Source organism: Prionailurus viverrinus, chromosome B3 (assembly GCF_022837055.1).
Source record: "Prionailurus viverrinus isolate Anna chromosome B3, UM_Priviv_1.0, whole genome shotgun sequence".
Lineage (NCBI taxonomy): Eukaryota > Metazoa > Chordata > Mammalia > Carnivora > Felidae > Prionailurus > Prionailurus viverrinus.
This window is the reverse complement of record NC_062566.1, coordinates 58,738,807-58,752,193: the sequence shown is the minus strand read 5'-3', so window position 1 is coordinate 58,752,193 and position 13,387 is coordinate 58,738,807. Positions and strand designations below refer to the sequence as shown.

At 37.3% G+C, this 13,387-nt stretch overlaps 1 protein-coding gene and 1 pseudogene across 1 annotated transcript in view; both read right to left on the bottom strand.

Annotated features, from left to right (window-relative positions):
* FSIP1 (fibrous sheath interacting protein 1) overlaps window positions 1-13,387 on the bottom strand; it is a 196,097-nt gene that overhangs the window by 147,464 nt on the left and 35,246 nt on the right. The window contains exons 6-8 of the mRNA XM_047863184.1: window positions 5,585-5,683; window positions 2,882-3,006; window positions 51-161 (exon numbers count right to left, since the gene is read on the bottom strand). Coding sequence (XP_047719140.1) covers window positions 51-161; window positions 2,882-3,006; window positions 5,585-5,683 — 335 coding nt within the window. The remainder of the gene's footprint in view (window positions 1-50; window positions 162-2,881; window positions 3,007-5,584; window positions 5,684-13,387) is intronic.
* Window positions 1,409-1,727, bottom strand: LOC125168229 (cytochrome c-like; annotated as a pseudogene).

Sequence of the window (13,387 nt, the reverse complement as noted above, 5' to 3'; positions counted from 1 at the left end):
AAGGAGAAGGAGGAAAAGGGTAGAGTCACTGAATATCAGAGCTTACGTACCTCAGGACTGGACAGCCCCGAATCTTTGTCATCTAAGTCCTTCAAAAGTTCAGTCAGCCTTTTCTTCTCTCTGTCAATCATAAGCACTGGCATTCCTGAATCCTTAGCCAACTATAGAGTGTATTAATAAAAAAAAAAAAAGTAAATATTCAAAGCAATTCATCTTCAGGAAAATAAAAGTGGGCCCTGAGGTTTCTATAGTACAGACACATTAAGGTAAAAGTTGTGAGATTAGGCATTTTTCATTTGTGACGTACATTCCAGCTATAAGCAGGCCCTCATGTTAGCCATTTCAACAACACTTTATTTAAAATATAAAACAATAAAACATGGGAAGTTTGCAAACCTCTCGTTATATATCAATGTAATAACTTATCTGCTGAGGTATTTGGAAGGATCTTGCCACTTCCTATGTGGCATATATCTACTGACTGAAACTGCTTTTATTTATTTGTTTTTATCTGTGATTTTTAATTATCTTAAGCCTTACTACATAATTTACACATGTGTGCTGATGGCATATGTCCTCTACTTTAATCCTTCTAATGAGTTGGCAAAAGCACCATTAGCAATCACACATATGTGGTATTTCTACAGTTGCATTATTGAAGGGCTGTTTAAAAGACAATCCTGAATTATAACTTAGTCTGACTGAGTGAAGAATTCGCAAGCGAAGTTCGCTACTATAGTGTGACAGGTCACACTAAATTTTAAAAATATCTGGCCTTACAGCTCATCTATAAAACGTGAGAAGTGTTAAATATTCTTTGTTTGGTATTATACATAAGCCACATGAAAATGTGTTTAATTAAGCAAAAGGTAGCATTTTAGATGCCGTGAACTTTAATTAAATCAGCAGTTAGGACCAAAAAGATAAAGTGGACGTTGCCAGCTTCAGCCCTGGACTTTTACAGGCTAACTAACACAACATTAAAACCCAGCTGAGTCTTGCTGTTTGTTGGGAGAGTAAAGGGATTTCCTCGGTATTTAAATAAATATAACAAGTTATATAATTCTAAGTATTAAACCCATCTCCTACAGGTTTAGAGATGGCAGTTACCATCTCTGTGAAAAGTTGAACATTACCAATCGATTCCAACCCTATCTTTCAAAGGGGAAAACAGGGACAGCACTGGTAATTCTGGTAATTCTGAACCAGGATTACTATCCAAGTTCAAAAAGCTGATCAGATTCACTTAACCACAAGCCAATCGTACTTAAATCAGGACTGTCCAAAAGGAATAGTCTGTCAGCCATTCCTGATCCAAATTCTGGTGTCTGAGATCAATTTAAATATGGTACACATAAAAGAAGTCATGAGACATTTGGTTCTGTAATAAATAAGCAGTGGCCAACGATTACTCCTTAGTAGCTTTTTTGAGATAAACTATCAAGTCTGTCCTCTCCCTTTGTCTTCTTAAAGCCAGTGAAGATCAGTTTTCTTCCAGGGATGTACTTCTTGGGATTCTCCAACTACTCCATCAGTGTCTCCTCTCCCCAGGTGATGTCTTTATTCTTGTTGGCATCCGTGTAAGAAACTCCAGGGGCCTGACTTGTCTCTCACCCAAACAGACCATGGGCGCTTGTCTCATTCTTGTGCGTCCCTCCCCTTTCCATGGTATGGCACTGGGCACGCGACTGAACAAAGTTCTTCTTGCCCTTCGCAACATCATCCATCGTAAAGTCACTCTTTCGTCACACCCAAAAAGAAGTGCCCGCTTGCAAGCTGCACATCCTGCTGTCTCCTAAATGAAATTGCTTTGACATTTCAAGAGCGTCATATAGGAAATTTGAACAAAGATTCAGCGACTGTTGTTAAAAGGGGAAAAGGGAAATCTATGTGGGGGCTGCTGTGTCAGCAAGAACCCCGGGTGTGGGGAAAATGCTACTGCTCTTGGCAAATTAAATAAAGCAGCATAAAATGGGCCAGCACAGAGAGATCGGGTTGGAGATTTCCTTCAGATCAGACGAACATAAAGAGAAAAACCAGAGGTCCAGAGGCCAGTCCTGGCAGTGGCACATTGACCCACAAATCTAGTCTACCTGGAAATGACGTGGCAGTCGTGGAAGAAGCATCAGGCTTGAACTGGGAGGAATTATTTAACTCTCTGCTCTTATGAATAACTTTACACTCACCAATGCAGTTTTCTAGTAACCTGACTGCCTGAGTGGTTTGCCACAAGCCTTCTGCCCACTGCACCTACATTTCTTACCGTAAATTAATTAATCAGCATTCTGGTCTAATAGGGGAACCCCTTTTCCCTTGGTTAGTTTGCCTTGAGGACACCAAGTCAGGCTGTAGGGTCTGGAAGATCAAGGTTGAAATAATCAAGGCAAGTGACAAGTGATAGGCTTCCTGGAGGCTCAGCTGGAGGGGTCAGGGGACAGACAACCAACTGGCCTCTCCAGCTGTGCCAGGAGCATTTTCCATGCAAATTTCTAAATGCACCAGCTATAACATCAGTCTCATTACTTTCAAAAGCCAATTTTACTAATATGCAATTTAAAATCTGGGAAGCATTGTCTGACGCTATTACCTAAATAAATGTTTTTCAAATTGCAGGAACCGGATTCATTTCTGGGTAGTGAAGTAAACGTATTGAGTTGCAGCTAGCATTTTTAGAAGAGGTAGAATAAGATAGGATGGAATTAAAACTAGTAAAGTTAAGTACTGGTCCATAAAATTTTTCTTTCATTTATATAGACTGTTCCAATTACATACATATGTGTCATGATCAAAAAAAAAATATTTAAAGACACTGAACACAACTATTTTCATTTTCATAACTCTTTAATCCCATATTCTGGTTTCTAAATTTCTAAGTACATACCTCAATGTTTCGTTTAATAAAATCCTGGCTGTGTTTACCCCTGAGCTTAATCTTTTCTGTATTTGAGAAAGGTTTCTTTTCTGCTCTGATCAATGACTCATTTCCTTCCACATCATAGGTAAAATCTAATATTAAAAAAAGTTCAAAATTTTTCATAATTATAATTGTCCATTATGCTATAATTTTACCTTATGCACACATTTAAAATATATAACACACATAGAAAAACTTCCAAACTCCAAATCCAGAAACCTAATATATATATGGAGATTTATTCTTATGGGTAAAAAAGATATAATACATACACACACTCACACACATGAATATTACTCAGCCATAAAAAATAGTAAGATCTCGCCATTTACGACAACACAAATGAACCTAGAGGAATTATGCTAAGTGAAATAAGTCAGACCAAGAAAGACAAATACCATATGATTTCGCTCATATGTGGAATCTAAAAAGCAAAACAAATGGATAAACAAATAAACAAAAAGCCAAATCAGACCTATAGTATGGAGAGCAAAGTGATGGTCTCCAGACGGGGGGGGGGGGGGGGGGGGTAGGAGATGGGCAAAATGGGTGAAGGGGAGTGGCAGATACAGGTTTCCAATTATGGAATGGATGGTTCACAGGGATGAAAGGCACAGCGTAGGGAATCGAGTCAATGACATCATAATAGCGTGGCATGGTGGCCGAGGGAGCTACACTTGTGGTGAGTGTGGATTAACATATAAACCTGTCAATGGGGCGCCTGGGTGGCGCAGTCGGTTAAGCGTCCGACTTCAGCCAGGTCACGATCTCGCGGTCCGTGAGTTCGAGCCCCGCATCAGGCTCTGGGCTGATGGCTCGGAGCCTGGAGCCTGTTTCCGATTCTGTGTCTCCCTCTCTCTCTGCCCCTCCCCCGTTCATGCTCTGTCTCTCTCTGTCCCAAAAATAAATAAACGTTGAAAAAAAAAAATTTAAATAAAAAAAAAAAAAAAACATATAAACCTGTCAAATCACTATGTGGTACATCTCAAACTAGCATAACATGTGTGCCACCTATACTCAGAGGAAATTAATTAATTAATATATTTTATTTTAGTCTTTATATGAAACAAAACTTCCCCAAAAGACTAGAGTCATCTATCCTGTGATTCTATTAATATGCCAGCACCCTCTCTGAACAGTAAGTGTGTGTTCACACCCGTCTTTTAAGCAAGGTCTGGGCATAAGTGTCCTGGATGTTCCACATCCCATCCGCACAAAGCCTTACAGCTCATCTCACTTTGTCAGTTTTTCCCGACCTTTGAAAAGAGGCCTGAGTCACCTTCTGACCCTGGGTGCTCAAAACAAGGGTGAGAAAAATACTTATGGACTCTTATTCCCTTTACTAAATATCTTTCTTCACTGTCGTCATGTTCAAAGCATTTAAAGCAAGATCATGTGAAAGCTTCTTTAAAGCTCTAAAAACAGGCATAGGGAAGACTTTTCTTAAGTGACAAATGGAATCTACCCTACAAATCAGGACAAATGGCCACATTAAAGTCCAAGAGGGAAAAACACCAACCAGTAGCTCAACACAGACAAGGTTTGCTTAAAAGTTATCTGGGCCTTATAAGAGAGGGTACATCAATAAAAAGGACTAAGGGAGCTAGTAAGTTGGCATATTTATAGCTAATTATCAAAGATTCAACACAAATTTAATAATTAAAGAATATATTTTGATAACAATACCTAGAAAGAACCGGGAAGAGAGTAAGATCTCTGGATTTAAATTCTTTTCAAAGAAAAATAAATTTGAGTAAGAAAAAAGTTTCACTTAAATTTAAGTTACAAGTGTCTAGGCAAATAAATCTGGGCTTTATTATTGGGATTTTATTTCTTTAATCAATAATGTTTCTTAACCAACTACCATTAGTTAAAGTACGAGTTACTTTTTTGGTGCATGGCCTCCTTAGATACAAAACAGAACTTTTCCCCATATTACAACTTGTATATAGTCTTTTGAGCTGAAATATAAAGTCTATTCATTCCGTCAAAATTTTATATACTCTTAAAAATACAATATTAAGATAACTCATATTAAATGCATCCACATCTACATTTATAATGATTTCTTTAAAATACACTTTCAATAAACTATAGTAAAAACATTGGACTGCCTGGTCAGAACTGTCTCACTAGAAATGTCCTCTTCTCCCCATCCTGGTGGTGATCAACAGGAACAGAAGTTTCCATGTTTCTATAGTAACCCCAACCCTTGCTCGGTTTGATGAGTTGGTTGGACCAGTGGTCAGCATTTAACCCAAGCTGGATCAGTTGGTATCTTCTCTGCAATTCTGGCACTGAGTTTCCCTCTCAATGATTAAACACAGAATATGCTTTTGGGAATCAAAAAAGCTGTCTACCTCCAGGATTGTTTCCATAAATTTTCTTTTTTGCTTAAGTTAGTTTTCCATTACTTGCAGCCAGCTTTTCTTTAACTCTTTATCATAAAAAATTTTAAATATCCAAAAGTAGAATGAATGCTATGATAAACCCTCAACAACTAACTTCAAAAATGATTAATGCATGACCAATCTTGTTTCATCTTGATTCATTCAGTCACTTTCACCTGCCTCTGGATTAAATCAGATCAAATCATTTCATTTGTGAATATTTCTATATATAGCTATATTTCTTGTGACAATATGCAAAATCACACAAATTAAAACATACCTTGATTGACATTCTGTTTACGGTTTTCATATTCTTCTGGAGGGACTTGAGTGTGAAACACTGAAAAAAAGGTGTCTTCATGCTCATAGGAAGAAGGATCTGTGGATTTAAAAACTCACTTGTTCAATACACAAAATAAGTGGGAAAGTGTCTACATGAACAATTGTTTAAACGTAAGATCTAATATTCTCTGCAATATTCCTCAATCCCCTCCACATATACATTTCTTAAAATGTCACTTCCAAGTAGAAATTATAATTATCTTTGTACACTTTAGCCATTGAAATGAACAGGAGAAAATCCAGATAGTCAAAAAGCATTTCCCTAGAACTTCTGTGCAAAGAAGATGTACAAGTGTGTGCTAAAACATCGCTTTAACTCCCTGGAATTAATGTATCCAAATCCCAACATTCATATTATAGAGAATACGCACACCGAGTAACTTTGTATTTTTCTCTTTGTTTTAGGTCCCCAAAGTAAAGATTTCAGATATAGGGTTAGTCATCAAGATAAAAGCATTGTGTTGGGAATGCAAACTGGTACAGCCACTCTGGAAAACAGTATGAAGTTTCCTCAAAAAACTAAAAAAATAGAACTATGCTTCAACCCAGCAACTGCACTACTAGGCATTTATCCAAGAGGTACAGGTGTGCTGTTTTGAAGGGACACATGCATCCCCATGTTGATAGTAGCACTATCAACAATAGCCAAAGTATGGAAAGAGCCCAAATGTCCATCGATGGATGAATGGATAAAGAAGATGTGTGGCACAAAAACAGACACATAGATCAATGGAACAGAACAGAAAACCCAGAAATAAACTCATTATTGCATGGTCACTTAATCTTTGACAAAGGAGGCAAGAATATGTAATGACAAAAGGGCAGTCTCTTCAACAAATATTGTATGGAAAACTGGACAGCTACATGGAAAAGAATGAAACTGGACCACTTTCTTACTCTATACACAAAAATAAACTCAAACTGCATCAAAGATGTAAATCTGAGGCCTGAAACCATAAGAATTTTAGAAGAGAGCCTAGGCAATAATATCTCTGATATCAATCATAGCAACATTTTTCTAATGTATCTCCTGAGGCAAGGGAAACAAAAGCAAAAACAAATATTGGGACTACATCAAAATAAAAAGCTTCTGTACAGTGAGGTAAATAATCAACAAAACTAAAAGACAACCTACTGCACGAGAAGATATTTGCAAATGACACATCCAAAAAAAGGATTAGTATCCAAAGTACATAAAGAACTTATATAACTCAATACCCCAAACCCAATCATCCATTTAAAAAATGAGATGAAGACATGAACAGAAATGAATAGATTTCTCAGAAGAAGACATACAGATAGCCAACAGACACATGAAAAGATGCTCAACATCAGTCATCAGGGAAATGCAAATTAAAACCACAATGATATATCCCCTCACACATGTCAGAATGGCTAAAATCAAAGGCACAAGGAACAACAAATGTTGGTGAGGATGTGGAGAAAAAGGAACACTTGTGCACTATTGGTAGGAATGCAAACTGGTTCAGCTGCCATGGAAAATAGTATGCAGATTTCTCAAAAACTCAAAAATAGAATTACCATATGATCTAGTAATTCTACTACTGGGTATTTACCCAGAGAGTATGAAAATGCTGATTTGAAAAGATATATGCAACCCTATGTTTACTGCAGCATTATTTATAATAACCAAATTATGGAAGCTACCCAAGTGGCCATCAATAGATGAATGGATAAAGAAGATAAGAACACACACACACACACACACACACACACACACACACACACACAGTGGAATATTACTCAGCCATAAAAAGAATGAGATCTTGCCATTTGCAACACCATGGATAGATCTAAGTGAAATAAATCAGTTATAGAAAAAAAAATACCATACTATTTCACTCATGTGCAATTTAAGAAACAAAAGATATGAACAAAGACTAAAAGAGACAAACAAACAAAACTTTTACATGTATAGAACAAACAGATGGTTACCAGAGTGGAGGTGGGTGGGGGATGAGTTAAATCGGTGGAGTAGATTATGAATACACCTACTACGATAAGCACTGAGTAATGTATAGAAATGTTGAGTCACTATATTGTACACCTGAACCTAATATAAATTATGTTAATTATACTGAAATTAAAATGAAAAATAAATAAATAAGAATAAATTCCCTTCAAAAAAAAAAAAAAAAAGAAGATGTGGTATATATATACAATGGAGTATTACTCGGCAATCAAAAAGAATGAAATCTTGCCATTCGCAACTATGTGGATGGAACCTGAAGGTATTATGCTAAGGGAAATTAGTCAGTCAGAGAAAGACAAATATCATATGACTTCACTCATAGGAGGACTTTAAGAGACAAAACAGATGAACGTAAGGGAAGGGAAACAAAAATCATATAAAAACAGGGAGGGGGACAAAACAGAAGAGACTCATAAATATGGAGAACAAACTGAGGGTTACTGGAGGGGTTGTGAGAGGGGGGATGGGCTAAATGGGTAAGGGGCATTAAGGAATCTACTCCTGAAATCATTCTTGCACTATATACTAACTAATTTGGATGTAAATTTTAAAAAATTAAAAATTAAATTAAAAAAAGAAAAAAAAGATAAAAGCATGTGTTTGAAAGAGAAAACCAGAAGACTCTTAGCAGTTAGGTTTCTTCCTTTTAGGATTTACACTCTTGGGCTTACACCCATAAAGAAATTAGGAAATTGTGTTTTTCAACTCTTATTTCAATGTCATTTATTTTATGTTCTCCTATTTAGCTAATTTAGACATTAAGATATTTGTAAGAAACTGCTAACATAAATAAGTATCCTATTTTTTTAAGTCTCTTTCTATGTCTTAATGTGAGAAACTGCCAGGTTGTGGCAAAGAAATATTTTTGCTTCCGAAACATGATAAATCTTAAAGATATTACAGGATCCACCACCTATCTTTAAAGCAAACTTGATTCAAGCACCTCTTTGAGATGATACAGGCAAAGGAAGTACACAGAAGATACATTCACCCCAACATACAAATATCACCAAATTCAAAACATACAACTTCTGATAGTAAAAAGAAATGTATCAATTCCAGTTCCCTAATGTGGAATTCATAATAATGTAGCATTGTTGGAATTGTCATTCCAACTTTAATCCCACACAATCTTTGAGGAGGAGTTAATCTAGCAAATCAGTGGTATAAGCCTTGAGTGGAAGAGGGATAAGCTACTTTTGTGGAAAAGACAAAAAGGTTTAAAGTTCTTGTCAAGTGGTAGTATATTTATTTTTGATCCCATAATTCCTTCTTAATAGGAGTTTCACTCACTTTTACACTGAAGCATCTATAAAGATGCAAAAATATGAAATCTTGCAATACTAAAAACTATTACAGCAAAGTGATATTTGGAGATTTTTAAACTAAGGCCTTTTCCGAGGCTAAAATTATTCTTGTGACTCTGTGGCTCTTTACCCATATTCTCAGCGGTATTCTGTATATTCAGTACCTCAGAGAGAAAGTAAGTACAGCCTAGAACAAAGGCCTGATAGCTCAGCTTTGAGTTTAAAAGACAACAGTTTTGGAAGTCTGGTATTCAATTGCAGAAGCTTAACTCCTCAAGAGAAAAAAACAAAAAGCATCTTCTGAATTTCCAAATTCCTCCTTTAGAAAGCTCTTCCTTACAGTAAGGAAACAACTGATTACTATAAAGGAAATGTCAGAACTAGAAAACAGCCATTGGGGGTGGGGGGTGGTGCCTGGGTGGCTGAGTCGGTTAAGTGTCGGACCCTTGATTTTGGTTCAGATCATGATCTCACGGTACATGGGATAGAACCCCAAGTCGTGCACTGACAGTTCAGAGCATGCTTAGGATTCCCTCTCTTCCTCTCTGTCTTCTCCTCCCCTGCTCATGCATGTGTGCACTCGCTCTCCCAAAATAAATAAATAAACTTTAAAAAGAAAAGACAAGAAAATAGCCATTGGGTAACCATCATAATAATACTAGATTCAGGGGTGCCTGGGTGGCGCAGTCGGTAAAGCGTCCGACTTCAGCCAGGTCACAATCTCGCAGTCCGTGAGTTCGAGCCCCGCGTCAGGCTCTGGGCTGGTGGCTCGGAGCCTGGAGCCTGTTTCCGATTCTGTGTCTCCCTCTCTCTCTGCCCCTCCCCCGTTCATGCTCTGTCTCTCTCTGTCCCAAAAATAAAAATTAAAAACGTTGAAAAAAAATTTAAAAAAAAAAAATAAATAATACTAGACTCAGATAAGAATCACCAATAGATGATAAAAGCAGCAGGTGAAACTTTGAAGAATGACAGAATAGCTTCAGAGTATATCTCCACGAGAGAACTTACTCAGTAAAAAAGGAAAAATACTAACTTTACAGTGGAGAAACCTGGAAGACACCACTTCAACCAAGTGATCAAGGTTAACCTTACAGTGATGGGACAATCGACATCATGCACTTTCTGCTAGGATCCCTGGAGGACACAGTGGGATTCCTGCCCAAAATGTATAACATGAACCTAAGCTTGTGGAAATATAAACAAACCCAGACTAGGTAACAATCTACAAAATATCAAGTCTATGGTCTTCAAAAACGCCAATGCCGTAAAACACAAAGAATGACCAAAGAGACATGACAACTAAATTCTTTGTTACAAAGGATTTTAGCGGGACACTTGGCAAAATATGAATAAAGCCTGTAGATTGAATAATAGTATTGAATCAACATTAATTACCTGATTTGTGCATGTGTGTGTGAACACATGTGGCCTTGTGTGAAGAGAGAGACAAATCTATACAGAGAGAGACAGAGACAGACAGAGACAGAGGAGGATGTGGTAAAATGTTAACACTTGGAGAATCTGGATAAAGCGTCTTGAAAACTCTTTGTACTTTTCTTGAGACTTGACGTCTGAAATTATATCAAAATTAAATTTAATAGGAAATTTTTAATAATTCCTCTCCTCACTAGAAACATTTATTCGGGGGGAGTTGGGGGAATCTCCCTTTGGAGATCAAGAGCCAGAGTGTGAGGGACTGAGCACATTTTAAATAAGAGCCTTACAAGAGAAAGATTGCAGGATGTGATCTTAAGTTGTTTCCTGCCTCCTAAGGAAGAAATCAAAGCCCATCCCACACGGTGCAGAAGGACCCAGAAGAGCATCGGAGGAAATGAGGTTAGAGTAGATACAAGTGACACAAGTGTGAAGCTGCTTCCTGGTACACATTCCCTTGGAGGCAGGTGAAATCCTGAAGTTGGATTGAGACACCCCCTCACACACACCCAAAGAAAACGAGGAAAGCCAGGTGCCTCACTGCACACTTGGAACTCTGAAAGAAGACTCCACACACAGTGCTCCACATTTACACGTGACAGCTGCAAAGCAGCAAAGGCAGTGTGCCACATTTAGAGGGAGACAGGGCCTGAAATTCATTTTGTCTCTCTCTCTCTCTCTCTCTCTCTCTCTCTCTCTCTCTCTCTCTCTCTCACACACACACACACACACACACACACACATACACACACACTTCCTCATGGCTGGCCTATGGCATGGAGATCTAGAAATTCTCACTTACCCCTGTGAACTAGATGAAGCCCTCCCCCATTACACATCATTATGCCAACCAAAACTGAACATACCCAAATGTCCCTTACAATTGAGAACTATTCTATTAGACTATCACTTCAATAAATGCAAAATATCAAAGCAATGACCGTAATATTATACGTTGCTATATTAGCTTTTAAAATATAGGGCTTATAAAAAATTCTAGAGAACAAGGGAAAGGCACCATCATTTTCCACTGAACTATTAGATCAATAAGGAAACAAGAACACAATAACAATAGAGAATAGTGAGAACACCATAAAGAATGCACTTGAGAGATAAAGCTATTTTCAGAAATAAATTCATAGCAATGATGCTTTTATCATATTGTTACAGACTGAATTGTATCCCTCCAAAATCTGTAGGCTGAAGCCCTAACCCTCAATGTGACTATACTTAACAGGGCTGTTAAGGAGGTAATAAAAGCTAACTGAAGTCACTGGATGGGGGGCCCTTATCTAATAGAATTTATGGCCTTCCCAGAACAGGAAAACACACCAGAGATAACCTTTACCACTTCCGCCACTTCTCTGGAGCACAGAGAGAAGGCCATGAGGACATAGTGAGAAGGTGGCCATCGGCAGGCTGGGAGGATCGACCGCACCACAAAATGAATTTTCCACTATCTTGATCTTTGACTTCTAACCTCCAGAGCTGTGAGAAAATAAGTTTCTGCTGTTTTTAAGCCACCCAACCTGTGGTATCTTTTTATGGCAGCCCTAGCAGACTAATATACAGATTTTAAGGAAAAATAAAATAAGCTTAACTAACTTGACTAAAGAAGCTAGAGAAAACAATAGCAAGGTCAAAAAAAGAAGAACGAAATGAGCCAGAATTAGCAAAGAAATTCAAAGCTGGCTCTTGAAGGTAGAAAAATCTACAAGTGTAATTTTAAAAAGAGAAAACACTAATTGTAATGAAGATGACATATTTTGATGAACGAATAAACACGCAGATCACTGAATCAGAAGAGAGAGTTCAGAAATAGACCCACAAAAATATAGTCAATTGATCTTTAACAAAAGAGCAAAGGCAATTCAATGGAGAGAGGATGACCTCTTTAACATGGTGCTGTAATAACTAACTAAATGTCCATGTGAACAGGAAAGAGAAAAGAAAAGAAAAGAAAAGAAAAAAGAAAAGAAAAGGAAAGGAAAGAAAAGAAAAGAAAAGAAAAGAAAAGAAAAGAAAAGAAAAGAAAAGAAAAACAAAGAACACAACAAAAACAAAGGGAAGGGAAGGGAAGGGAAGGGAAGAGAAGACAGAGAAGGCCAGACAAGACCAGACCAGTTCTAGACATCTTACACTTTTCACAAATGCTAACTCAATTGAATTACAAACCTAAATGTAAAATACACAACTACAAAACTTCTAAAAGAAAATATAGGAGAAAAAGCCATGTGATCTTGGGTTTGGGGATATGTTTTCATATATAACACCAAAAGTATGATACATGAAAGAACAAAATTGATATATTGAACTTCATTAAAATTAAAAACTTCTGCTCTACCAAAGACACTGTAAAGAGAACGAAACAACTAGCCACAGGCTTGAAGAAATTATTTACAAAACACATATCTAAAATATACAAAGCACTTAAAAAGAAGAAAACAATAATCCCATTTTTTCAACTTTTTTAACAGTTATTTATTATTGAGAGACAGAGACAGCACACAAGCAGGGGAGGCGCAGAAAGAGAGGGAAACACAGAATCTGAAGCGGGCTCCAGGCTCTGAGCTGTCAGCACAGAGCCCGACATGGGGCTCGAACTCACGAACCATGAGATCATGACCTGAGCCGAAGTCGACGCTTAATGGACTGAGTCACCCAGGAGTCCCACAATAATCCAATTTTTTAATGGGCAAAATATCTGAACAGACAGCTCAGTAAAGAAAATATACAAATAGCAAATAAGCATCTGGAAAGATACCATCATTTGTCATTAGGGAAATGCAAATTAAAACAACAATAAGATACTACTATCTGTCTGTTAGAATGGCTAACATACAAAAAACAATACCGATTGCTGCCAAGGATGCAAAGCAACAGGAACTCTCACTGTTTGCACTGTTTGCAGATAGGAATATAAAACTGTACAGCTAACTTGAAAGACAGGCAGTGTCTTTCAAAGTTAAACAGTGTTACTATATGTTTCAACAATCCTGCTCCTAAA